At 44.8% G+C, this 27702-nt stretch overlaps 1 protein-coding gene across 10 annotated transcripts; it reads left to right on the top strand.

Moving 5' to 3' along the window:
• The first annotated feature begins 26 nt into the window (after positions 1-26).
• On the top strand, positions 27-27628 carry LOC115164295 (beta-adducin). Of its 10 annotated transcripts, none has more exons than XM_029716619.1 (17): positions 27-416; positions 11993-12204; positions 13024-13171; positions 13482-13633; positions 18179-18259; positions 18589-18738; positions 18992-19135; positions 19410-19508; positions 19894-20070; positions 20489-20734; positions 22893-23000; positions 23118-23204; positions 23524-23592; positions 23828-23954; positions 24778-24864; positions 25306-25343; positions 26498-26635. In XM_029716619.1, the coding sequence occupies exons 2-16, from the start codon at positions 12040-12042 to the stop codon at positions 25338-25340; spliced, it is 1875 nt and encodes a 624-aa protein (XP_029572479.1). In that variant the 5' UTR covers positions 27-416; positions 11993-12039; the 3' UTR covers positions 25341-25343; positions 26498-26635. The 10 variants fall into 10 exon arrangements, with proteins under 10 accessions (XP_029572479.1, XP_029572481.1, XP_029572474.1 ...); XM_029716621.1 differs by having other exon boundaries at positions 25306-25339; positions 26498-26581; XM_029716614.1 differs by lacking the exon at positions 25306-25343 and having other exon boundaries at positions 24781-24864; positions 26498-27628.
• Positions 27629-27702: the final 74 nt, after the last annotated feature.

Below are 27702 nucleotides of genomic sequence, written 5' to 3'. Positions count from 1 at the left end.
ATTACAATTCCAGGCTGCCATAGGACAAAAATAAAACTAACACCATTGGGGTGTGCACCATATTTACATTGAATTCCAAGATGAAGTTTTCTCACAAAAAGTTATATCAAATCAAATAAATTGCTGTAGAATTTTGTGGAGTGCAGGCGGTGTCGGATCGTGCAGAAGATCCTTACGGAGGTCAGGGTGTTGGAGTGTGGGCAGGCTTAGCGATGGGCTGGTCCAGGCGCGCTCAACGATGAAAAACAACGGAGATATATACCAACGGCCGCGGTAGAGGCAGACATAGCGGAATCCCCAAGCACTGTAAACATTTGCATTTTAATTCCTGCAGATAGTGTTATTTGGGTTTTAATTCCTACGACAGAGGGTGTGACGCGCACCCACAAAGGACAAGGCGCGGAAAATGCACTGAGGTAAGCACTCAACATAACATAACATAAGATACCTGAATGATTGTTTCTTTGATGTAAATTCGTTTAGAGTAATTTAACCTATCAACATATTCGTGACAAACCATTTGCCGATACACACCTTTCATTTGGTGACATTGCTCCGCAATTAAATGTAAGCCTATACTATAATGTGTGATGCATGCCTGCCATAACACTGATGGGAGAATGACCAGTGATGTAGAAAATAAAACCATCTCCAACCTGAAATGAATAACATTTCTAATTCCCTATAGTATCATTTCAAAAGCCTAGCTGATCCACCTTTTTCTCCCAACGGTGCTGCCTACTATGGCCTACATTTTTATTGGTCTGCTAATCATCACCAGCAATCTGTTCTGCCGCAGCAGACATGGATGCCTGTGATTAATGGACATTCTTCATCAGAATAGTATTGCCTATCTATTCTTTTCGATGTTAGAAATTCGTTTCTCTTGGCTTTAAACGTATTACATGGTGGTTCTGTTATATTTGAGTTGACATAGCCCATGCAGGGCAGATGCTCTTATTTTCCAACGTCAAACCGCATAAGGGGAATTGGATTATGTCACGAGGAGGGACCGTCTTGCATGGATGCGCCCTTTATTTGTAATTTTAGGGGACTGGTCATTTCGCTTTTTATTATGCGGATTGGGGCCTGTGTTGCCAGGCTATAATGGATTCGTGAGGACAAAAAGTGGCGTCTCCGCTCACCTCTTGGTAACACCACAACATAGCTCGGCATATTGCGGGTGGCCATCAGTTTAGATCCTCCTGCCAGGCAGGGCTGAAACATCAGTCGCGCAGTGGGAGCTGATGTTGCAGCGCTGCTCGCCTGGTTGCTAGGCAGCCGTGCAGGGGCCATGGGGTATCATTTGAGGGATGCTGCTATGGAGGAACTGGACAAAATGGGGAGGCTAGGCCTATTTTTTAAAGAGTCACTTGAATCCATTTTCACCTCCCCAAAGCATTGCTCTGGTCAGATGATAATTTGTTTTGAACAGACCTAGTGGTTAGAGCGTTGGGCCAGTAACCGAAAGGTTGCTGGATCAAATCCCCACGCTGACAAGATAAACATCTGTCATTCTGCCCCTGAGCAAGGCAGTTCCCACTGCGCGACTGATGTTTCAGCCCTGCCTGGCAGGAGGATCTAAACTGATGGCTATTATATTATAGGGAATTAGAAAGGTTATTCACTATTCCCCGGGCACCGAAGACTTGGATGTCGATTAAGGTAGCCCTAGTACATCTCTGATTCAAAGGGGTTGGGTTAAATGCGGAAGACACATTTCAGTTGAAGGCATTCAGTTGTACAACTGACTAGGTATCCCCCTTTCCCTTTCCTAAGCTTTAGTAATCATAATCAAATGGCTTCTTTCATGTACAGTTCTTTCAGAAAGTATTCAGACCCCTTCACTTTTTCCACATTTTGTTACGTTTACAGCCTTATTCTAAAATGGATTACATAAATATTTTTCCTCATCAATCGACACACAATACCCCATAAGGACAAAGCAAAAACAGGTTTTTAGAAATCTTTGCAAATGTATTTCAAATAAAAAACAGAAATACCTTAAGTATTCAGACCCTTTGCTATTAAACTCAAAATTGAGCTCAAGTGCATCCTGTTTCCATTGATCTTCCTTGTTATTTTTCTACAACTTGATTGGTGTCCACCTGTGGTAAATTCATTCATTGGACATGATTTGGAAAGGCACACACCTGTCTATAACATGTCACACAGTTGACAGTGCAGGTCCGAGCAAAATCCAAGCAATGATGCCAAAGGAATTGTCCGTGGAGCACCGAGACAGGATTGTGTCAAGGCACAGATCTGGGGAAGGGTACCAAAACATTTCAACAGTATTGATGGTCCCCAAGAACACAGTGGCCTCCATCATTCTTAAATGGAAGAAGTTTGGAACCAGCAAGACTGCTCCTAGAGCTGGCCGCATGGCCAAACTACATAATTGGGGGAGAAGGGCCTTGGTCAGGGAGGTGACCAAGAACCCAATGGTCACTCTGACAGAGCTCCAGAGTTCCTCCGTGGAGATGGGAGAAACTTCCAGAAGGACAACTATCTCTGCAGCGCTCCACTAATCAGCCCTTTATGGTCGAGTGGCCAGACTGAAGCCACTCCTCAGTAAAAGGAACATGACAGCCCGCTTGGAGTAACCAAAGGGCATCTAATTGACTCTCAGACCATGAGAAACAAGATTCTCTGGTCTGATGAAAACATGATTGAACTCTTAGGCCTGAATGCCAAGCATCTCGCCTGGAGGAATCCTGGCATCATCCCTATGGTGAAGCATGGTGGTGGCAGCATCATGCTATGGGGATGTTTTTCAGCAGCAGGGATTGCGAGACTAGTCAGGATCGAGGGAAAGATGAATGGTGCAAAGTACAGAGAGATCCTTGATGAAAACCTGCTCCAGAGCGCTCAGGACCTAGACTGGGTCAAAGGTTCACCTTCCAACAGGACAACAACCCTAAGCACACAGCCAAGACAACGCAGGAGTGGCTTTGGGACAAGTCTCTGAATGTCCTTGAGTGGCTCAGTCAGGGCCCTCACTTGAACCCGATCAAACATCTCTGGAAAGACCTGAAAATAGCTGTGCAACGATGCTCCCCATCCAGCCTGACAGAGCTTGAGTGCGTCTGCAGAGAAGAATGGGAGAAACTCCCCAAATACATGTGTGGCAAGCTTGTAGTGTCATATCCAAGAAGACTTGAGGCTGTAATCACTGCCAAAGGTGCTTCAGCAAAGTACTGAGTAAAGGGTCTGAATACTCATGAAAATGTGATATTTCAGTTTTCGATTTTTAATACATTTGCTCAAATGTAAAAAAACTGTGTGAAAAAGATTGATGAGGGGAAAAAACGATTTAATACATTTTAGAATAAGGCTGTAACGTAACAAAATGTGGAAAAAGTCAACCGGTCTGAATACTTTCCGAATGCACTGTATGTTCATCAATAACCTATAATTAGCTATTGCTTGAGGTAGCTATTGTCAGCAGCACATCATCATTACTGTGTATTTCTCCCTCACAGTGGAGGGGTAGACTTTTATCTGTGGAGTAATGGGTGGGTGTATGTAGATAAGACAAGCACCCAGCATTTGTTCATGGCACAAGCCCTTTATACTGAGAGAAATCTTGTCTCTGGTGAACCAGCCACATCATGTATACTGGGTTGAGGATTAGTTTCTAGGAACTCTGATAGTCTCTATGTATAATATGCCAGTGTATCTGTCCTTAGGGGGGCGCCAAAGGTTACATTACTAAATGGAGTCTATTTCACTGCATTATCATTCATTAGTAGGTGAAACCGACGTCCGTGTGCTTCTAACAATACAGCTCCATTGCCCCTAGTGGACTAGTGTTCCTCTGCTCACAAACACACTTGACCGCCTTCCTTGACAAACTACTAACCGATTGAGCTACAGAAAAATATCTAGTTCGATAGCTCCATTGGCGACATTTCAAGCTAGCTGTGGAGTGAGCTTATGGCATGTTCTTAACTCCGTAGCATTGGCCTACATAGTTTCATGCAGCTATTAGCAATGGAATCGGTTCAGTTGTAGCCTAAGTGTACAGATAAACTACACACAAGCTTATGTGGAATATCTTTTATGTTCCAGATACTAATACTTATCATAAACATTATCGGTATGAAGTAAGTCAGAAAATCAATAATGTATGGAGACGTAATGGCTGAAGAGGAAGGGAGACAGATGCAGGAGAGAGGTGACAGTGGAGACATTGCTGTCTGGAGAGATGCACTGTCTCCATTTACCGAATCCAGGAAAGTGCTTAAGGTAGACAGACCCTTCCTGGCCCTGTCCTTGGTTCAACTCCAGCTGTGTTTGTATCTTTTTAGACTGCGTTTTATCTAGGCTCCGTGTTCTCTTTAAAACATGTCATGAAAATGCATTCTCAAGATCCCAGTTGTTCTGCTGAACTTTAAATCTGCCTATTTGTCTATTTTTCATAGATGTTCTATTGTTGATTGTGCATTTTCATATTTCTTTCCAGTTAACGTCCTTCATGTGTTGTTCCAACCTAGGTAGTGCATGACAGCCATTGTGTCACGCCCTGACCTTAGAGCCTTTTTTATTCTCTATTTTGTTAGGTCAGGGTGTGACTTGGGTGGGCATATCTAGGTTTCTATTTCTTTGTTTGCCTAGTATGGTTCCCAATCAGAGGCAGCTGTTTATTGTTGTCTCTGATTGGGGATCATACTTAGGCAGCCCTTTTTCCCGCCTGTGATTGTGGGATATTGTTTGTGTGTAGTTGCTTTCTGCACTGCATGTAGCTTTACGTTAGTGTTTGTATTTTGTTGTTTTTTCCGGTGTCATTTTTATTAAAAGTAAAATGTACGCCTAACACGCTGCACCTTGGTCCAGTTCTTCAGACGATCGTAACACATTGGTTCAGAAGAATGCCCAATCACGTATACTTCACAAGTTTGCGCATAATTGTTGATAACTATAAATGAGAACCATAATTACATCCTTTCAGAAGCCTTGCTCTAATCTCAGGGCATGTTTCGCGTGTTTAGATGCTGATGGTTTGACAGATTTTCTGCAACGATTTTCCAGCATCCTGTCCAGTTTAGAAATCTACCCAGCTGACACAGCAGAACATGTAACCATTTACCCCTGGTCACGATCATTTTACATAATGTATTATCAGACCGATCAGTTCCTCCTGTCCCTGTTTGTTCATTTAGAACACACCCAGGCTATTAAAACCCTTTCCTGCAGTCAAATGACCAAATCCCCCTCTAGTGGCCTCATTGGTGGAATGTTAATATTTTTCATAATTAATAAACATTATTTCAAAAACCCAGCTGACAATCAGGTGTTTCTATTTCAAACGGTTTTGTTATATTTCAGTCTTCTGAGATACAGAAAGTGTAATATTGGGATGCAAACACAAAATTGTATACATTTAAACTCTTATTTTTTTTAAAGCCCATGACCTTGTGTGTGAGTCTGTACTTTTCTTTCAAAGTATATTTGTTTAATACTAAGAAACATTCTGCATGATCCTGATTTAGCCCACTGCAGTAAAAGGTTAAATCATCTGACTAAATAATGAGGACCGGAGCACAGAAGAGACAACTGATATTATACAAGGGTTAATGTCACGCTCTGACCTATGAGAGCTGTTTTTTCTCTGGTTAGTTAGGTCAGGGTGTGATATGGGTGGGCAGTCTATGTTTTTGGTTTCTATGTTTTGTTCTTGTTTTTCTATTTCTAGGTTGAGTTTTGGATGATCTCCAATTAGAGGCAGCTGGTTCGTGTTGTCTCTAATTGGAGATCATATTTAAGTTGGGGTTTGTCTATGGGGGTTTTGTGGGTAGTTGTTTTCCGTTTTGTGAGTATCACCTGGCGGAACTGTTGGCTGTCGTTTTGTTGTTTTTGTTTAAGTGTTATCATTAAAGTAAATATGAGCACTCTACACGCCGCGCCTTGGTCCCCTTTATACGACCCTCATTACAGTTAATTTAAAATGTTAACATCCCTACCAATAGTGCTCAAGAGGAACTTTGATTAAAGCAATCCAACGCAATTTGGCCTGTTCATTTATGAAAGATGATCTCATTATTATGCATATAATTATGCTTGAACATTCAGGAAGATATCAATGCTGAGTGTTCTGTTATTTTTAGAACTTGAGATGAAAAGGGGGTTTAGATCTAAAGTTCCAATGACAAAGACACTATCTTCACCCAGATATATTCTTTAAAGTTAGCTAGGTAGTGACAACTGGCTGAGATGAAAGTGGGTTAGCATGGATAAACAAGACATAATCTTTTTTTTATTTTTTTTAGTAATTTAGCAGACGCTCTTATCCAGAGCGACTTACAGTAGTGAATGCATACATTTCATAAATTTTTTCCCCGTACTGGTCCCCCGTGGGAATCGAACCCACAACCCTGGTGTTTTTTTGTTGTTTTTTTTAGTAATTTAGCAGACACTCTTATCCAGAGCAACTTACAGTAGTGAATGCATACATTTCATACATTTTTCCCCCGTACTGGTCCCCTGTGGGAATCGAACCCACAACCCTGGCATCGCAAACACCATGCTCTACCAACTGAGCCACACGGGACTAATCAATGCTGACTTGTTCCAAAGTAGTTCCATAATTAGTTTGTGTCCACTAACTGCACTTTCTCTCATTAACCTAATGAAAGCCTGGCCAGAGAAATCAATCTGGGGCTACTTATGTAATACTCCTATTCACCCCCTCTTTCCTCTAACTGCATCTCCAGCTCTCAGAGTCAGGAGAAAGGCCTGGCTGCCATATCAATCCAGAGAAAGAGGCAGGTGCATTTACACAGATCAATAAATATTTGCACACATGCACATTAAATGTGGTTTCCACTTGCCCAGCTCCTAATTTGGACTGGCAGAGGCTCATCATATAACCAGCAGTCAGAGCTCCCCTGTCAGAGCTCCCCTCTCCTTCTCTTTCCTCCGGCTTTTCCTGGAGCTCAGGTGATGAGGCTGGGGAGCAGGAGGAGGAGGAAGTAGTGTTGGAGGAGTAGTATATTTGTCCTGAGGACCCGGTTGGACATGATTCCAGTTTGGGAAACCCTGGTCTACACCAACAGGGTCACCAGGAGGGGCCAGCCAATGAAGCTGGAAGTCCCACCCAGTTGACTAGATTAAAATGGTGGAAGCCCTCAATGGCGCAGCCCATGCTAATACAGCCTTTTGGCCAATAGAGGATTTTAACATTCGCTATCATTCTCTATGTCCCTGCCCTAAATAGTAATGTTCATAGATGACCAGCAGGGTCAAATAATAATAATCACAGTGGTTGTAGAGGGTGCAACAGGTCAGCACCTCAGGAGTAAATGTCAGTTGGCTTTTCATAGCCGATCATTCAGAGTATCTCTACCGCTCCTGCTGTCTCTAGAGAGTTGAAAACAGCAGGTCTGGGACAGGTAGCACGTCCGGTGAACAGGTCAGGGTTCCATAGCCGCAGCCAGAACAGTTGAAACTGGAGCAGCAGCACGACCAGGTGGACTGGGGACAGCAAGGAGTCATCAGGCCAGGTTGTCCTGAGGCATGGTCCTAGGGCTCAGGTCCTCCGAGAGAGAGAAAGAAATGGATAGGCAGACCATTGGATAGGCAGACCACATGGATAGGCAGACCATTCCATAAAAATGGAGCTCTATAGGAGAAAGCCCTGCCTCCAGCTGTTTGCTTACAAATTCTAGGGACAGTAAGGAGGCCTGCGTCCTGTGACCGTAGCGTACATGTAGGTATGTACAGCAGGACCAAATTTTGAAAGATAGGTAGGAGCAAGCCCATGTAATGCTTTGTAGGTTAGCAGTAAAACCTGGAAATCAGCACTTGCCTTAACAGGAAGCCAGTGTAGAGAGGCTAGCACTGGAGTAATATGATCACATTTTTGGGTTCTAGTCAAGATTCTAGCAGCCATGTTTAGCGCTAACTGAAGTTTATTTAGTGCTTTATCCGGGTAGCCGGAAAGTAGAGCATCGCAGTATTCTAACCTAGAAGTGACAAAAGCATGGATACATTTTTCTGCATAATTTTTTTGCAGAAAGTTTCCGATTTTTTTGCAATGTTAAGTAGATGGAAAAAAAGCGATCCTTGAAACAGTCTTGATATGTTTGTCAAAAGAGAGATCAGGGTCCAGAGTAACGCAGAGGTCCTTCACAGTTTTATTTGAGACGACCATCAAGATTAATTGTCAGCTTCAACAGAAGATCTCTTTGTTTCTTGGGACCTAGAACCAGTATCTCTGTTTTATCCGAGTTTAAAAGTAGAACATTTGTCGCCATCCACTTCCTTATGTCTGAAACACAGACTTCCGGGGAGGGCAATTTTGGGGCTTCACCATGTTTCATCGAAATGTACAGCTGTGTGTCGTCCGCATAGCAGTGAAAGTTAACATTATGTTTCCGAATGACATCACCTAGAGGTAAAATATATAGTGAAAACAATAGTGGTCCTAAAATGGAGCCTTGAGGAACACCGAAATTTACAGTTGATTTGTCAGAGGACAAACCATCTACAGAGACAAACTGATATCTTTCCGACAGATAAGATCTAAACCAGGCCAGAACTTGTCCATGTAGACCAATTTGGGTTTCCAATCTTTCCAAAAGAATGTGGTGATCGATGGTATCAAAAGCAGCACTAAGGTCCAGGAGCACGAGGACAGATGCAGAGCCTCGGTCTGACACCATTAAAAGTTAATTTACCACCTTCACAAGTGCAGTCTCAGTGCTATGATGGGGTCTAAAACCAGACTGAAGCATTTCGTATACATTGTTTGTCTTCAGGAAGGCAGTGAGTTGCTGCGCAACAGCTTTTTCAAAACATTTTCAGAGGAATGGGAGATTCGATATAGGCCGATAGTTTTTTATATTTCTGGGTTAAGGTTTGGTTTTTCAAGAGAGGCTTTATTACTGCCACTTTTAGTGAGTTTGGTACACATCCGGTGGATAGAGAGCCGTTTATTATGTTCAACATAGGAGGGGCAATCAAAGGAAGCAGCTCTTTCAGTAGTTTAGTGGGAATAGGGTCCAGTACGCAGCTTGAAGGTTTAGAGGCCATGATTATTTTCATCAATGTGTCAAGAGATATAGTATTAAAAAACTTGAGTGTCTCCCTTGATCCTAGGTCCTGGCAGTGTTGTGCAGACTCAAGACATCTGAGCTTTGGAGGAATACGCAGGTTTAAAGAGGAGTCCGTAATTTGCTTTCTAATGATCATGATCTTTTCGTCAAATAAGTTCATGAATGTATCACTGCTGAAGTGAAAGAGAGAATGGATGGAAAGCTTAGGCAAATAAATAAGTAACCTGTATTAAAACTGATGAAAAATCAACCTGAATGTGATGATACAGTACACATAATTAAGATTTTTCTGTGATAGTGCACAATGCTTTCTGTGTACCAAGACTAATTCAAGTTTGTACCACCACAGAATAAAATCCTTCGAATTAAAGATTATGGGCAGCAGTTCATCCATACTCTTAGGCCTGGTGGTGGGAGTGACTTGGTATTTGGAAGTAGATTTAATGCATTAGGGAGGAGGAATTAAGAGTGCATTTAGATCAGTGGCGGTCGGTGCAGTTTAAGATGAGGGAGGGCGATTATTTTTTTATGAGCATGGCCTTATTTCTATTACAGCAAATTGGATGGCTGCCAGTCATATTCCATTCACCCAGTTCAATGTAACATTGATAGGTTTAGGTTACTACATGATGCTTCAATTTTCTCTATACCCATCATGAGGTTGCTACAACCTAGCCTATGAATGAAAGTTTACAACATAGGTGCACACATGTCGAGAGAAAAATTTGAGGTGAAAGACAGTGACACATGGACAGACAGTGACACATTCAATACTGCCTTTCACACTCTTGCCTGCATCTAGCTAATCTAGGGTGTAATCATTAGTCCAAAAGTTGCAAACAAGACTTTCTCACGCAGGTATGTTTATCCCCGTTTCGCTCCGTTTGCTTCCATTTAAGAAACGTTTTTCAACAGAATACAACCATGATCACACGTAAACACAGTTCACTTTCATAGCAGCCACATTGTATTCCTTCTTGCATCTACATGCTCTCTTCCTCTCACCTTTTCCCTTCGCTTGTGGACTTCAATGCACAACACATCAGATGTCTGTGACCAGGCAAAAAATACTTTCTAAGTCAAACCATATCATAACCGCTAAAAACAGCCTACATTGTTGTCACCATATTAGCTAAAGTAACGTCATAGTCAACACAGCTAATAAAACTAACCCGTTAGTAAACCCGCTACAATCATGCAGTACAGTGTACAGTCAGTAAGCAGTTTAGCAGTTACACTGGCGAGCCCCCGGTGGCAATAAATTAGTAAAGCCAAAAGCTTACCTTGACTTGGAAGAGTTCAAGTGTTGGATAGCCATAGCTTGCTAGCTAACATAGAATCCCTCGCTGTTTGAGCTGGGTGTGAGTAGGCTAAACTAGCTACCTGAATTAACTACCTAAGTAAGTAAAGTGAAAGAAATACAAGGAAATCTCTCTCTCTCTCTCTCTCTTGCTTCTACACTTTAGAATAAATTAATTTGTTTAAAACTGTTCAACTTTTGTCTTTCTCTCTCTTTGAGTCAACTACTCACCACATTTTATGCTCTGTAGTGCTAGCTAGCTGTAGCTTATGCTTTCAGTACTAGATTCATTCTCAGACTCTTTGATTGGGTGGACAACATGCCAGTTCATGCTGCAAGAGCTCTGATAGGTTGGAGGATGTCCTCCGGAAGTTGTCATAATTACTGTGTAAGTCTATAGAAGGGGGTGAGAACGTCTCTCCAGAGATATTTGATTGGGTTGAGTCTGGGCTATGGCTGGGCCACTCAAGGACGTTCAGAGACTTGTCCCAAAGCCAATCCTGCGTTGTCTTGGCTGTGTGCTTAGGGTCATTGTTCTGTTAGAAGATGAACCTTCGCCCTAGTCCGAGGTCCTGAGCGCTCTGGAGCAGATTTTCATCAAGGATCTCTCTGTACTTTGCTCTGTTAATCTTTCCCTCGATCCTGACTAGTCTTGCAATCCCTGCTGCTGAAAAACATCCCCACAGCATGGTGCTGCCACCACCATGCTTCACCGTAGGGATGGTGCCAGGTTTCCTCCAGACGTGACGCTTGGCATTCTGGCCAATGAGTTCAATCTTGGTTTCATCAGACCAGAGAATCTTGTTTCTCATGGTCTGAGAGTCTTTAGGGGACATTTAGCAAACTCCAAGCGGGCTGTCAGGGGCCTTTTACTGAGGAGTGGCCACTCTACCATAAAGGCCTGATTGGTGGAGGGCTGCAGGGATGGTTGTCCTACTGGAAGGTTCTCTCTGTTTCGAGTCTCATAGTAAATGGTCTGAATACTTATGTAAATAAGGTATTTCTGTTTTTTATTTCTAAGAAATTTCTAAATACCTCATAAATGATTTTATTTAATCAATTTTAGAATAAGGCTGTAATGTAACAAAATGTGGAAAAAATTAAGGGGTCTGAATGCTTTCTGAAGGCACTGTGCATGTGGCTAATCGAAGTAGTTTCAGATAGCACAGGAGAGAGGGCGTGTTTGTGGTCTTATCTGCTGTTAGCAGAAATGTGTATGTTCACTGGGGGAGGGTTGGTTGGCTCTTTTTGAAAACCTTTACGGTAAGTCTTTACTGGTTCTCCTATTACTGGCCCTCTATGATTGAGTTGACTTCCTGCTGGCGGGCGTTGTAATGTTACTGTCTGAGCTCTTACTGCTAATGCTGCATTTCTCCACTTCCCATTGGTTCCGTTAGCCAACAGCCCACACAGGCTTTACTCTGTGGAATATCTCATCCCTGGTTTTGGGGTGGGAGGTAAGCTCCTGTGTCTATGTTGAAAGTTGAGGCTTGGTACCTACAGTAGATTACAATAAAAACAACCAAAAATACAGTGTGTGTGTCACTAGCAGGACTTATTTTGGTACTATTTTCTAAACGTATATCTATCTATTGGAAACAGCAATTAATCAATCTTCTTTTCCTCTTCCCAGCTCTCCCCACCCCTCGTCCTGTGGCACCCCTTTGTGAGCAGTAGAAGATGAGCACCTCGCCCACCCCTAAGGGCACGCCTGTGCAGCAGAGCTCCAGCGATGGAGGCCCTAGTGATGGGGTCCTCGAGGCCCTTGTGTCTCCACAGCACTCTACACCTGGCTCCTCTGGGCCCCAACACAAGAAACGAGTCTCCAGCCTCCTGCAGAGCCCGGTCAGTAGCACACTGTGTGTGTGCGTGTGCGCGTGCGCGTGTGCGTGTGTGTGCGTATGTGTGTTCTTGTGTGTGCGTCCGGTCTGTTTGGGTCTGTGTGAGCGCACACATGTGTCTGTTTGTGCATATGCACATAACTTTTCAAGGAGCGGTTTTAAAAAGTCCCACTTCAGTTTTGCATTATGGACATCCCTTACTCACTCTACCTGACCTCCCCCTCATCCCATCGTTCCACCCTTTCATGTCCATCCTGTGTCCAATCCCTCTGCCCTCCACTCTCCCTTCCCCCTCATTAGATTTCCAAAGATATGATTATCTCCACAGCCCAGATTTAATCTGCTCTGAATCACCACTTGACAGCTGCAGACGGGAGCCTTTGCCATAGTGTGTGTGTGTGTGTGTGTGTGTGTGTGTGTGTGTGTGTGTGTGTGTGTGTGGGAGGGAGGGAGGGAGGGAGGGAGGGAGGGAGGGAGAGAGGGAGGGAGGGAGGGACACAAAAAGGAGGCCTGGAGTTGTGAAGATAGGCAGTAGCAGCGGACAGTGCTAATGAATGGCGAGAGGGAAATGCATTAGATGATGCGGTTTAAAAATCTTTTATTGTGAACATTTGATGTGTCTGTCTGCTCTAGGAACTACGCTGCTCTATGCAGTATTTGTGAGTGTGTTTGGGTGAGTGTTTTAGCCCTCAGGCTAATTGTGTGTGCATTTTAGCAGCATGCAGACTAATAGTTGCGTGCGTGTGCGCGTGTGTGCGTGTGTGTGTGTGTGTGTGTGTGTGTGTGTGTGTGTGTGTGTGTGTGTGTGTGTGTGTGTGTGCAGTCGTTCCGTGAGGAGCTGGATGTTCTGATCCAGGAACAGATGAAGAAGGGAGGCAGCAGCTCCAACCTCTGGGCTCTGAGGCAGCTAGCTGACTACATGGCCTCTCATGGCTCACCTGCCGCCCTGTCCGCCTCCCCCTCCAGTACAGGTACACACACGCATACATGCGCACGGACATACACACACTCTTACACACACACACACACACACACACACACACACACACACACACACACACACACACACACACACACACACACACACACACACACACACTCACAGACATACTCCTGTTAAAATACACGTCACCCAGACACTGAGCCAAATAGGGAAATTTTGCAATCGATTTGTAACATCAAGACACAGACAAATATCTCCCCGAATCACCTCACCAACAGATAACAAACACACACAAGATAATGTTCTGTGATCTGCTATTGACTTCTCTCTCTGTGTAGGCATGATGATGGTGACGCCCATCAACGACCTGCATGGCTTGGAGCCCAGCGGCATGGTGAAGGGAGAGAGGCTGATGCGCTGTAAACTGGCCAGTGTCCACCGCCTTCTGGACCTTTACGGCTGGGCCCAGCTCAGCCACACCTGTCTCACCGTGAGTAGACTTGCCTGGCTGACACTCTCTTTCTGTGTTTCTTTCTCTTTATCATTCTTTTGCTTTGTTCTTTTAGAGCCCTATTTTGACAATGCAAAAGGCACTACTGTTCAAAGAGATGGTTTTAGTACCATCATTACCATTACAATGTCCATGAGTAGGGCTGGTGCGGTGACCGTATTACCGCCACACCGGCGGTCACGAGTCATGAAGGCAGTCAAATTCCACATGACCATTTAGTGCCGGTATTTAGGCTTCTCCAAGCTCTGATGCTGCTGATGGTCATTAGTAGCCTATCAAACTTGCTAACTACCTGGTACTCAGCACTCTATTGTCCCTCTAATCACTCTGACATCAACGCAAATATAATCAAAGATCTAATCAAACACTTCATGAGAGCTCATGTTGCGCAACATTTCTATAGGCTATGTAATTGCGGGAGAAAACAAAGTGATGGCCTCTAATAAAAAAGACGAGGATCCCATCCGCTTTCTATAGGCTAGGCCTATTATATTTATTTCTCAACTTTCCTAATATTAAGCACATTGCTTATCTTTACAACAGGTGTATAGCCTACCTGGCTGGCATGAACATGAACTGTCACGTCCTGACCAGTATAGGGGTTATTTGTATTTGTAGGTTGGTCAGGACGTGGCAGAGGGTATTTGTTTTATGTGGTTCGGGGGTTATGTGTATTGTAGAGGGGTGTTTTATTCATGTATTCCGGGGTTTTGGTGTATGTTCTGGTTTTTTGTATTCTATGTTTTTCTAGTGTGTGTATTTCTTTGTTGGTCCGTGTGGCTCTCGATCAGGAACAGCTGTTCGTCGTTGTTCCTGATTGAGAGCCATATTTTAGAGCTTGTGTTCACCTGTTTGTTTGTGGGTAGTTGATTTTGCACTGCTAGTATTCAGCCTGTAAAACTGCCGGTTTGTCGTTCTTTGTTTTCTTGTTTTCACATTTATTGAATAAATTATAATGATGAGCACGCAACCCGCTGCGCCTTGGTCCTCTCTACATAACGACAGTCGTGACAGAACTACCCACCAAACACGGACCAAGCAGCGGAGGAGGGAGCAATGGATGGACTATCGTGAGATATGGGCAGAACTGAGGATAAGCATTTCCAGGGCTATGGAGGAGTTAAGGGAGCCCGAGAGGCAGCCCCAATAATTTTTTTGGGGGGGTAGTTTGGCTGGGCGAGGATTGAGCCCCAGGCCAAATCCCCGTACCTTTTTTGGGCAACATATGACTGGACAGGTCCCGTGCTTTGGGGTGATGGGTGCTGTGGCGAGGCCGGGTATTTTCAGGCCGGTATGCCCAGTACCAGCGCCCCGCATGTGCCAGGGGAAAGTGGGCATCCAGCCAGTAGGGGTGATGCCAGTCCTGCGCTCGAGACCGCCAGTGCGCCTCTACGGTCCAGTGTTTCCCGCTACACGCACTAGCCTTGAGGTGCGTGTCTCCAGGCTGGCACGTCCAGTACCAGCACCACGCATCAAGTTTCCAGTGAGTCAGCCCAGTCCAACTCAGCCGGTTCCTGCTCCCCGCATTAGCCCTGAGGTGCGTGTCCCCAGGCTGGTACCTCCACTACCAGCCCCACCCATCAGGCTTCCAGTGCGTCAGACCAGGCCCGAGATTCCGATGACAGTGCCTCGTCCAGAGTGTCCGGCAACAGTGCCTCGTCCAGAGTGTCCGGCAACAGTGCCTCGTCCAGAGTTTCCGGCAACAATGCCTCGTCCAGAGTGTCCGGCAACAGTGCCTCGTCTAGAGTGTCCGGAACCGAGTGAGCCTGCCCGCGACCCGGAACCGAGTGAGCCTGCCCGCGACCCGGAACCGAGTGAGTCTGCCCGCGGTCCGGAACTGATTGAGTTTGAATATAACTTTGAATTGTTTGAGTCTGCCTACGACCCGGAACCGAGTGAGTCTGTCTACGGTCCGGAGCTAAGAAAGCCTGCCTACAGTCTGGAGGACAGTAGGCCAGAACCTAAGCCACCTCCAGTATAGGTGGGTTGGAGAGGGGTGTAGCACAGGTGCCGTTGTTGACGGCAGCCACCCTCCCTTTAGTTAGGGGTTTCTTTTTTATATATTTTTTGAGGTGCATCCGGGGTCTGCACCTTTGGGGGGGGGGGGGGGGGGGGGGGGGTACTGTCACGTCCTGACCAGTATTTGTAGGTTGGTCAGGACGTGGCAGAGGGTATTTGTTTTATGTGGTTCGGGGGTTATGTGTATTGTAGAGGGGTGTTTTATTCATGTATTCCGGGGTTTTGGTGTATGTTCTGTTTTTTTGTATTCTACGTTTTTCTAGTGTGTGTATTTCTTTGTTGGTCCGTGTGGCTCTCGATCAGGAACAGCTGTTCGTCGTTGTTCCTGATTGAGGGCCATATTTAAGAGCTTGTGTTTACCTGTTTGTTTGTGGGTAGTTGATTTTGCACTGCTAGTATTCAGCCTGTAAAACTGCCGGTTTGTCGTTCTTTGTTTTCTTGTTTTCCGTGTTCACATTTATTTAATTAATTATAATGATAAGCTCGCAACCCAGTGTGCCTTGGTCCTCTCTACATAACGACAGTCGTGACATGAACCACGGGAAAAGCGTCCTCCGTTCACTATTTAAGTGCATCGATGACATGTATTTTTCCCCGGCCCCTGTTTCGATACAGGTGCATTATAATGGTCCATTCTAAATCAAAACAAATTTCACACATATATTATTTGGTATATGTAAAGACAAGATTAAATCAAGAATAGTCTGATGGGGGACAATATTAGCCTATCACTTGTAGTATATATTATCACTTGTGAATGATGCCCAGCATAAGAAACAATACCTTTTTTTTGCAACTTTTTCTAATCATAGTCACACACCTCATGTAGCCTAGTCCATAGGCCTATATGTTTTAATAAGGTTTGTATCACAACTAAAGTGGCCAAATAATTACATGCATAATTGCATTTGCGGTCACTTTTGATAATGATGTTTTCCTGCTAATGGAACATTTGCGCTTATAGCCTACTACCATGAGCTCATTGCTGCACTTATAATGTGAAGAAATAGCCTAATAGTTTATCAACATTTTAAGATAAATGTTCTAATCTGTTGAGTCAGCGACATTGCATAAAACATTTTTTTTTATGCTAGTGGTTGTATTAATTTGGGATGTATCGCGTCCCACAACTGTCCCAGACTATGTTTCCCAGATTATATTTATTTCTTGCACAGAATAGATTAGGTCGACTTTTGTACTATTGGGGATGGTAGATTGACATAGGCTAGTGCTTTTGAGGTTCGTTAGGCCTACTCATCTTGTTGGCTGACAAAAAGTAAATGTGGACAGTTCTTCCAATATCTTCAATATGCACCTTGGAATTGGATAAGGACGCGCGCAGTTGCATCCCTGATGTGTCTGTCTTCACTTGTAGCCTGTGTGAAAGACCCGATCATGTGATGGAGCATGCAGTACTCAGGGAGAAGGGCACAGTGGCCACTAGCCGCAAAAGGCATGGATTTTTTTTAGGGGGCATTACGGCCACACAAAGGGGATGCCGCCGTGAAATTCTAGGCATTATCAAGTTCTTGTCAAATTGTGAATGAGAGACTGATGCAGTGTGTACAGCCTGCACAAAACACAAAGCAGAGCTCATGCCTTTTCAAGCAACTTTTTCATATCATCATTAGAGTCACATCGTGCAGCCTTACAATGTATTAAAAAAATAGATATATAGCCCAATGTTTGTAGAACAACTAACATTACATTTATAACTCTAAATTAAGCATATAGGAATACCTATTTTCTTTGTTAACCACTCAACACAGAATAGCCGCATGTGCACACTCCCTCAAATCGTTTTGAGAAAATATCCTTTCTATTTTATTCAGCTTTGTTCAATTGTATTCTTCATACTATAAAATAATGGCATGGAATTCTAAGCAAATCTTGTCTGCTTAATGAACTAATGTAGCCCACAGCCATATGGCATAGCCACATCAGGACCTAACATAAGGACAACTCAGAGTATGCTATTCTGTTCTTATGAAATAGACCACATTTTCTTCATATCATGTTTCTTTAGATCTGTCTGAAATAAATAATGGATTTATTGTGAAAGCTGTATGTGGTGTAGGCTATATTACATGGATTTATTAGACATTCTAAAATGTAGATGTTCCAAAGGTCTGCATCACCAGACCTATGCGTGGAAGCCAGGAGATGCTAAATGTGTTTATGTTAATTAACTGTCAATTACCGTGAGACTGACAGTTATTTGCTTGACAAATCACCGGCTGACCGCCACAGCCCTATCAATGAGGGTAAAATTGTATGCTGGTTTTGAAAGTTTGGAGCAGATACTTGACCATGCTGTTGTGTAACTCATTTTAAAAGGACAACATCTCAGTTTTTACCTTTACTTTCTCTCACTTATTTTTTACCTTCGGCCTTATTCTCTCTCTGTTTGTATTCTATCCATCCCTTCCTTTTCTCTATCCCTCTCTCTGTTTGTAAAGTTTGGTATCTGACAGAGCTGTGTGTGTGTGTGTTGTCTCCTGTCAGCTGCGTGTCAGTAAGGAACAGGAGCACTTCCTGGTTCTGCCCAATGGCCTGGCCTATGGTGAGGTCACTGCCTCTAGCCTGGTGAGTTCACTACTAATTCTGCTCCACAGTCATAAAGCGAACCTCTACTTGCTGTGGGTTATTATGTAAATAGCCTTGTCCACATTTGAGTTTAGCTGCTAACGTAAACGGTACTTTTATACTGGCCGATGCACATAAGCACTAACTATTCAGTCATCTCACCGATGCTTAGTTTAACTTGCCCCTGTTATCACACAACTCCTTCAACAAGGGCTTAACAGTTAAACATTGTAATAAACAATACGCACTGCAATAAGCATTCCACAAATATAAATGAATGTGACACTGAGCGCTGATGCTAGTGTTGCTCTGCGTTGTTGTCCTCCCAGGCGAAGGTGAATATCCTTGGGGAGGTGGTGGAGAGGGGCAGCACCACCCTGGGGGTAGACCTGGATTCCTTCAGCCTCCACTCAGCCATCTATTCTACCCGGCCAGACGTACGCTGTCTGGTGCACCTCCACACCCCCGCCACTGCCGCAGTGAGTCACATGTACACTGAGGCTGGGGCCCTGCCTAGGGGACATGGCATACTCAGAACTATCATTAACATATTTTCACACAGTCTCAAATCTTTTTTCTGAAATAATGGAGTTTTAGGACTAGGGAGCACTAGAGATGATACTTTTTAGTATAAGATATAGACATTATTCACATTTAATGATGACCAGTGTTGAAAAAACATGTCAAAATCCTTCATTCCAGAATGTGACTTATAGTTGTCTGTGTGTGCAGGTGTCCGCCATGAAGTGTGGCCTGCTGCCACTGTCCCATGAGGCTCTGCTGGTGGGTGAGGTGGCGTCCTACGACTACAATGGGCTGATGGAGAACGAAGAGGACCGGGTGGAGCTTCAGAAGAGTCTCGGGCCCACCTGCAAGGTGACAAGATTAGGGCAGAGCAAGGGTTAACGGAACAGGCTTGTGATTGTCCTGATACTGCTAATGTGCTGCTTGAGAAAAGAATGGCACCATAAATAGGGAAAACATGAGTTACATTTACTCAATATATTTGTAAAACAATAACAATTGCAATGACAGGGCCGAAGATAGAGGAGGAAATGAGAGATAATTAACAAAAATAAGAGTGTACTCTGAGGCAAAAGAGGGTTTTACTATGTTTTTTTCTCTTGCTGAAGTCTATCTTTATTCCTAGGTGCTGTTGCTTCGAAACCATGGCATCGTGGCCCTGGGGGAGTCAGTAGAGGAGGCATTCTACACCATCTACCACATACAGGCTGCCTGTCAGATCCAGGTACAGAGACACACTTACTGACATCGCTTCTGCTGCTCCCTCCTGCCAAAGGCTTGAGGCACAACTCTGACAACCACACTGAGAGAGAGAAGGAGGACTCCCAGACTCATAGCTCAGTGACTGTGTGTGCGTGAGAGAGAAAGACAGGAGGAGAGGGTGAGGGAGAGGGAGAGAATTGCCAGACTCATTGCTCAATGTCTGTGTATGTGTGTGTATGAGAGAGAGTAACAGCACACACATGCACAGCTTTGACAGTTTCACTCCTGAATGCGTGTCCTTGCCTTAGTACCCTTGTACTGTGCCTGTTGTATGTGCAGTACTGTAACTGTACGCTTGCCAAACACAAGGCATAATGCACTGCTGCAATCCTGTGTTGTGCTGACAGGTGTCAGCATTGTGCAGCGCTGGAGGAGAGCAGAACCTGATCATGCTGGACCGCTCCACCCACAAACCCAACGCTGCAGGCACCGTGGGCTGGGCCGGATCCACCTTCGGCCCCCTGACCAAGAGTCGACTCGGGGAGCACGAGTTTGAGGCTCTCATGAGGACTCTGGACAACCTGGTGAGATCAAAAGACAGAAGCACATTTACAATGCTAGAAGTATTTTCAATTTAGCGGAACAATTCAATGTAGAGTACTGCTTTACAATGCTACAAGCCTTGTCAATTTTGTGGAATGGGGAAAGTCCTTACGAATAGGGCAGGTAAAATGTTGTTTATGACATGCACTGCTCTGGATCTTATCAAACAGGTCACGCGTGTCTCCCTGCACGAATCCATTAACATCCACCACACACAATAATGGATAAACAGTACTTAGAATATGCAGAGACTAAGAGGGCTCCAGACACAGGTCTTACCTACTTTAACCCTCCAGGATGTGGATCATATGGATCACTTCTACCCCTGGACATTGGACATTTACAATACATCAATCAGACAAAAACCTTCCTATAAACCTTCCTCTCCCCACCCTCCAGGGTTACCGTACTGGCTACGCCTACCGCTTCCCCGTGCTGCTGGAGCGCTCTCGGACACGGAGGGAGGTGGAAGTCCCTGCCACAGTCCACTCCTTCCAGTTTGAGGAGGAGGGAGTGCACCCGTTACCCCGCCAGCACCCCTACGCCCAGCGGCAGCAACAGGAGAAGACCCGCTGGCTCAACACCCCCAACTCCTACCTGAGGGTGAACCAAGACCAAGCCAGCCCCGGACACCAGCGCACCACAGTAAGTACCTGAGAGCCAGCCCCAGACACCAGCACACCACAGTAAGTACCTGAGGGCCAGCCCCGGACACCAGCGCACCACAGTAAGTACCTGAGGGCCAGCCCCGGACACCAGCGCACCACAGTAAGTACCTGAGAGCCAGCCCCGGACACCAGCGCACCACAGTAAGTACCTGAGAGCCAGCCCCGGACACCAGTGCACCACAGTAAGTACCTGAGGGCCAGCCCCGGACACCAGCGCACCACAGTAAGTATCTGAGGGCCAGCCCCGGACACCAGATTACCACAGTAAGTATCTGAGGGCCAGCCTTGGACACCAGTGCACAATAGTAAGTACTTGAGGGCCAGCCCCGGACACCAGAGCACCACAGTAAGTACCTGAGGGCCAGCCCCGGACACCAGAGCACCACAGTAAGTATCTGAGGGCCAGCCCCGGATACCAGCGCACCACAGTAAGTATCTGAGGGCCAGCCCCGGACACCAGCGCACCATAGTAAGTACCTGAGGGCCAGCCCCGGCCACCAGCGCACCACAGTAAGTATCTGAGGGCCAGCCCCGGACACCAGAGCACCACAGTAAGTATCTGAGGGCCAGCCCCGGACACCAGCGCACCACAGTAAGTATCTGAGGGCCAGCCCCGGACACCAGCGCACCACAGTAAGTATCTGAGGGCCAGCCCCGGACATCACCGCACCACAGTAAGTATCTGAGGGCCAGCCCCGGACACCAGCGCACCACAGTAAGTATCTGAGGGCCAGCCCCGGATACCAGCGCACCACAGTAAGTATCTGAGGGCCAGCCCCGGACACCAGCGCACCACAGTAAGTACCTGAGGGCCAGCCCCGGCCACCAGCGCACCACAGTAAGTACCTGAGGGCCAGCCCCGGACACCAGCGCACCACAGTAAGTATCTGAGGGCCAGCCCCGGACACCAGCGCACCACAGTAAGTACCTGAGGGCCAGCCCCGGACACCAGCGCACCACAGTAAGTATCTGAGGGCCAGCCCCGGACACCAGCGCACCACAGTAAGTATCTGAGGGCCAGCCCCGGACACCAGCGCACCACAGTAAGTATCTGAGGGCCAGCCCCGGACACCACCGCACCACAGTAAGTATCTGAGGGCCAGCCCCGGATACCAGCGCACCACAGTAAGTATCTGAGGGCCAGCCCCGGACACCAGCGCACCATAGTAAGTACCTGAGGGCCAGCCCCGGCCACCAGCGCACCACAGTAAGTACCTGAGGGCCAGCCCCGGACACCAGAGCACCACAGTAAGTATCTGAGGGCCAGCCCCGGACACCAGCGCACCACAGTAAGTATCTGAGGGAAATGTTCCCTCAACATTGTTGCTTTTATTTCAAATATCTATTATATTAGAATTTCCACTATGCAATTGAATTGAACAGCCATTAAAGGCTATGTGTGTGTGTGGCTAATTAATGGACGCAGATGCAACCTTTATTAGTTTGCGTGAAAAGGTGTTTAAAACAGGGTGTTTGCTATAGTACCTCAGGGAGAGAGATTGTTATAGAGGACTCCAGCAATGGAGTCCTTTCAGACAGAACAATACCAGGCAGGCAGAGACCCTCTTACATCAGGCAGGGGGAGGAGACTAGCTCTCACTCTCCCTGTCTCTCTCTCTCTCTCCTGTACCTCCCAACCTCTCTTTCTCCTGTCCTCTGCATTGCAGGGGAAAGCCCAGTGCTGGTGTTGATTACTGCAGTGCTCTCTGCCCTCTGGTGGTGGAAAAGAAAGTCACTGCAGTGGTGTTTCTCTGTCTGAGAACACGTGATAATAATAACACTGCACTCAGAATGACAACAACACTGTATAACACACTGGTTTAAAATAATGGTTATTGGTGCATCTTGATTTCAGTTAAACATGCATTCAGAGTCAAATGACCATGGTGCAAACATTCTTTACTGGATTCAATGGAGTATTAGGAGGATGTCATTCGAGAAAGGCATATTGCCCAGCCCAATGCCTTTCTCTCTCTCTCGCTCACGCTCTGTCATATATCAGATCAACTTTGTCCCCAAGAAATGTAATTGAAAGCACAAACGTGTTGATGGGGCAAAAGCATTTGAAGCAATGCTTATAGGATGGGTCATGCAGCAGAACTGCTGACCCTCAACACTCATCTCTCTTTCTTCAGTGGCTGAAGACAGAGGAGATGCAACAAGGAGCCATCAAGATTGAGAACACAAATCAGTTTGTTCCTCTTTTTACCAACCCTCAAGAGGTGCTGGAAACACGAAATAAGGTACGTCTGCCTTACTGCTCCCAGTGAGCGATGATGTCACAGTATGGATGTATTACAGGGATCACATGGTTTGGTGTTGGGTTTTCAGCCTTTCAGGTTCTTGTTGTGTATCTCCAGATCCGGCAGCAGAACCTTCAGGACATGAAGACAGCAGGACCCCAGTCCCAAGTACTAGCCAGTGTCATAACGGATGGTAGTCCACTGGTAAGGCTCAAGTACTAGGTCTACAGTGATGTGGCTACTAGTGCTGGAGTATGTATGAATGCTTGCTTTTTACATTTTCATTTGAGGTACTGTATTTCTGTCTTTGGTGTTAAACTGAGGCCCTATGGTCTTGTCGCAAGAGATGGGTTGTTTACCCTGTTGTCTTGGTTAAATACGATTCCTAACCCAGCTGCAGAAGCTACTTTGGCCACCCAACCATCCCCACTAATCATCCTTTCTCCCCTGTTTCTCATTGTAAAGTCCATTCATTCATTCATTCATTCAACCCCTCATCCTCCACCCTGCTAATCTTCCCCAGGTCCAGAAAAAACTGCATGTTGCTGTAAAAAAGAGTGTGCTCTCAGTCAACACAAGCATCAAAGTAAAGGTAAAAAAAAATAAGATAGTCTGAGAGAGAGAAGGAATGATGAACCATGAAGACGATTAAACCAAGGAGCTCTTCTTAGAGCAAACACAAAGAAGACTTGGAAGATATTGCAATGTTCAACTTTCCTGGGAATGAATCATTTGAGTGTGAAATTGAAATGAGACGGGAAGCCTCTTGGGTCGACTATGATTATCAAAACAATTGTAATATCCTTTCCTTCTCCTTGTCATCCTAGTCTCCAGACCCGGCAGAACTTGCGATACTTGAGCCGGAGACCCCCAACCCGTTTAACCAGCTGACAGACACGGAGCTGGAGGAGTACCGCAAGGAGGTGCAGAGGAAAGCAGGAGGTCAAACAGATGGTAAGTGCATTGCTACCAAAAGCTATCCCTCACACTAAATCCAGAGCTTGGACTATTAGGTTATATCTGCATTTTTGTCAAAATGTTGTTATTGACATAGCTTTGTTCTGTTCAATGTTCTCTACCTACAGTGTGTATACTTCTCTAAATATCCCAATTAATGTTGTCAAAAGTTCAAACCAATGAGGGTTTGGAACTTTAAAACCAATTATCTCAGAGTACTCTTTTTGCAGATAGAACCTTATAGTCCTAAGCTCTCTAAATGTTGCCTTAACACTATCCCTCACTCTAAATGTGTCTTGCTACTGGCTCGCTATTGCCTTATGACTCAAACAAATTCTTCCGCTCCTCTATGTTCGCTACATACTTCAGTCTGAGACCGCCGTTGTTGAAGTCGTTTGTGGTGACGTGCAAATGAGGGGTGTTGTACAAAATCAGCAGCGATTGGTTCATCTCTAACCAATCAGAGTATTTACCCATGTGTGTTATGGCTCTGGCCCAACCCATGGTTTTCTGACAACAATCAGAATGGTTAGAAAGTGTTTGCCTTCTATAAATCTTTGGGGAGGCACTCAGATCCAGACTCATTGCGGAGAAGAAACTAACGTCCGTGGGCGTGGTGTGGCCGGAGCAAGGAGTTTGGGTAGCCAGGCAAGGCTCGCTATACTCACAGCAATGAAACCTCAGACTGTACAGTTAATGTGCCTTTCTTTCACCAATTCCTAATTAACTTCTCACTCTGCCTCACAACTCTTGCACGCGGCTTACTAGAATTAGCTCTATGCACTGTTCTCCTGTGTCTGTCTGTCGTTCTGTGCGTCAGTAGGGGAGGAGGTGGAGAACGAGAAGGAGTCTCTCCCAGCTACCCCCCCTACCAACAACCCTACCCCCTGCAATCCCCCACCCTCAGGTGAGACTCGGCCTGCAGTGCTGAACACACACAGCTGTCTTTGCTTGCCTTGCATACAGGGGAGAAGGACCGCTCAAATTCCTACATGACAATATGTGGGACCCTGTACTGTTGTCTCCACAACCCCTGTTGCGCTCAACATCATTGAATATTTCCCGAAATATTTCAATCCTAACTTGAGATATGTAACATGGACGTTCGCATTAAACATGCATTGATATCAATGTATGGAGTTACGTGCATGGATCTCAATTAGGAGAATATTGTACAATAAGCTCAGTGGCTGAGTGGTGTGTGTGTGTGGTGTTTGTTGTTGTTGTAAATGTGTCACATTTCAGCGCCGTCTTGTGACGCCCATCTGTCTTCACAACTACTGTATGTACCTCTCTCCTTCTGTCTCTCTGTTCGTCTTTGTCTATGCTCCTCTATACTGACTCATAGGGCACCCCTCTGGTACTGAGATCTTGTCTCAATAGTAAGTAAGTACTGAGAAGCAAACTGTAAGACATGGTTGCACTCTCATTAACCAAATATGTTTTGTTGGGCACAACTGCAATGACATGACATGACTGCAGTGAAGGGTAGAGTGGGGTAAGTTGAGCCAAAAGGGTAAGTTGAGCCACCCTTTTTTCTCAGAAACCATACCCCAAAAATAATTTGACCAAATATTTAGAAAGAGGTCGTCATTTCATGGAGTCTGTGAAGGAAGAAACCACATGGAAAAAGTGGTAAGCAAGTTAGGTCCAAAAAAGTCTAATTAATTTCTTGTGTCAGAAGTTCCATGATGCTTGCGTCTAAACCAAAGTAGATCATTTTAAGATTGTTATACATCAGTTGGGGTCTCTATAAGCTTCAATATGAGGTCCTAAACATGTCCGAGCATGAAAGTGCATCTTTGTAGCTGTGTGGGCTAATATATTCAAAATGTTTCCCTTGGGTTTATTTGAGCCAGTGAGCATGGGGTAAGTTACTAGCAAGTTGAGCAAATGGAAGTGTTTTCTTCCCAGGCGTAATGCAAGGCATTATCGCTGGGATATGAGGTAACAACAGGGCCTGGCCTATTTAAAAGTGTTTTTTTTTTAAGTACAAAGTGTTTATTAGGTGTTAAGCCTGTGTTAAAATATGCTTAAAATTATTAAAAGACTAAAGGGATTGTGTTGAATTGTGGGAAATAAAGATAGAGTTTTAAAAAGGGAGCGGTAATATTTAATTCAGGGCAGAAGGTGGCTTAACTTACCCTGTCCCGCGGCTCAACTTACCCCATACCCGTATCACTTTTTTTGGGGGCAAGCTATGTTTTTACATTAATTCTGCTTATTTCCAGGGATACACAACATCATAAAATATATGTATATATCTTTGTTAGAAAGAATAATATTATTTCCCTTGACGGAGTGATGGTAAATGTAAAAAATGGTTCCATTTACCCATAGCAGCAGGAAGATGGTTTTTTTGCATGCGCTACAGACGGCTATATCGATAGTGGAGGTTGTATATTGTTTTGTACTTCCTTTATACTATGGACTTACCTCACTCTCCCCTACTGTTCCATGCAGCTAACACAAAAAAAACTATTTACTCTGATTGTTTTTTTTCCCTTTGCTTTGTTTTACTCCAATAATAAATGAACAAGATGAGACCAAGAAAGACTCCACAGCAGTTCAGAACGGGAAAGGAGAGGAGGAGAAGCAGACCACGGAGGAGCTGGAGAAAGGGATGAAGGCTTTGTCTACCAATGACACTTCTACACCCCCCTCCACCACCCCTGCTGCCCCACCCGCTAAACCGCCCAGCAACACCCCTGAGGGATCCCCCTCCAAGTCCCCCTCTAAGAAGAAAAAGAAGTTCAAGGCCCCCTCGTTCCTAAAGAAGAGCAAGAAGAAAGAGCAGAAAGAGAAAGCTGAAACTTGAGGGGACATGTAAAATGATTCTGACACACACCCTCCACTTCTAGCCAAATACACGGAGGCAAACACACTAACTCGCACTCAAGTCTCCTGTATGTATAGCTCAGTCACTCATCACGTCTAGAAGTAATTCTAAATCTGTTTTTTTTTTGGGGGGGGGGGGCGATATTGTTTCTGTACAACTCTCAAATGATCTTGAAACAATCCACAATCATTCTAAATGAAATAGAATCAACAACATCACCTGAATTATGCACTCCCTATTTATTATAAGAAGTAATGCACTTGTCACATGTATGTATATAAACCAATGTTGCATTGAAGTATCCTCATAGGCACCCCCTGGCCTGGTCATGTTTATTCGTTTTTAATGGTCAGACGAAGGTGACAGGTATGTACATACGAGCACAGGTGCAGTACATGTAGAATTATGCAGGTATAATAACGTGCTCTTTTTCCAATTAAACTAACTATTCAAGTCATAGACAGCAGGGACAAATAAGAAAATAAATGCTAAAAAAAAAAGTCCCCAACATTAAGCTGACAGCTATAAATGCCACTAATACCAAGCAAGGATATGATCTAAGCATTGTGGAAGAAACGTGTTGCTTGATGTTGCAAACTGAAGCCAAACTAAAAGGTACTAAACATTCCACTCTTCCCCAAATTTTTCTTTGAGATATGTGTACAAAATACCTCTACAGCTGTAATTATTTTTATGATCAGTAGCTGTTATCAAAATGCTGATGTGTGATATTTGTTGGTTTTTAATGTATTATTTCATATTAGAATGTAAAGTGAAAAGTTGCAAGGTTAAAATGTACCAGTCATTAAAGATCAAAGTTGATTTCAATCCAGTTTGGTTTGATCTGTTGTTCGTTACACTAGCAACTGCACTTAATCATGTGAGATTCAGGTACTGTAAAGTCGC

This window comes from Salmo trutta, chromosome 27, assembly GCF_901001165.1.
Source record: "Salmo trutta chromosome 27, fSalTru1.1, whole genome shotgun sequence".
NCBI lineage: Eukaryota > Metazoa > Chordata > Actinopteri > Salmoniformes > Salmonidae > Salmo > Salmo trutta.
The sequence above is the reverse complement of the archived record's forward strand: the minus strand, read 5'-3'. Positions and strand labels throughout refer to the sequence as shown.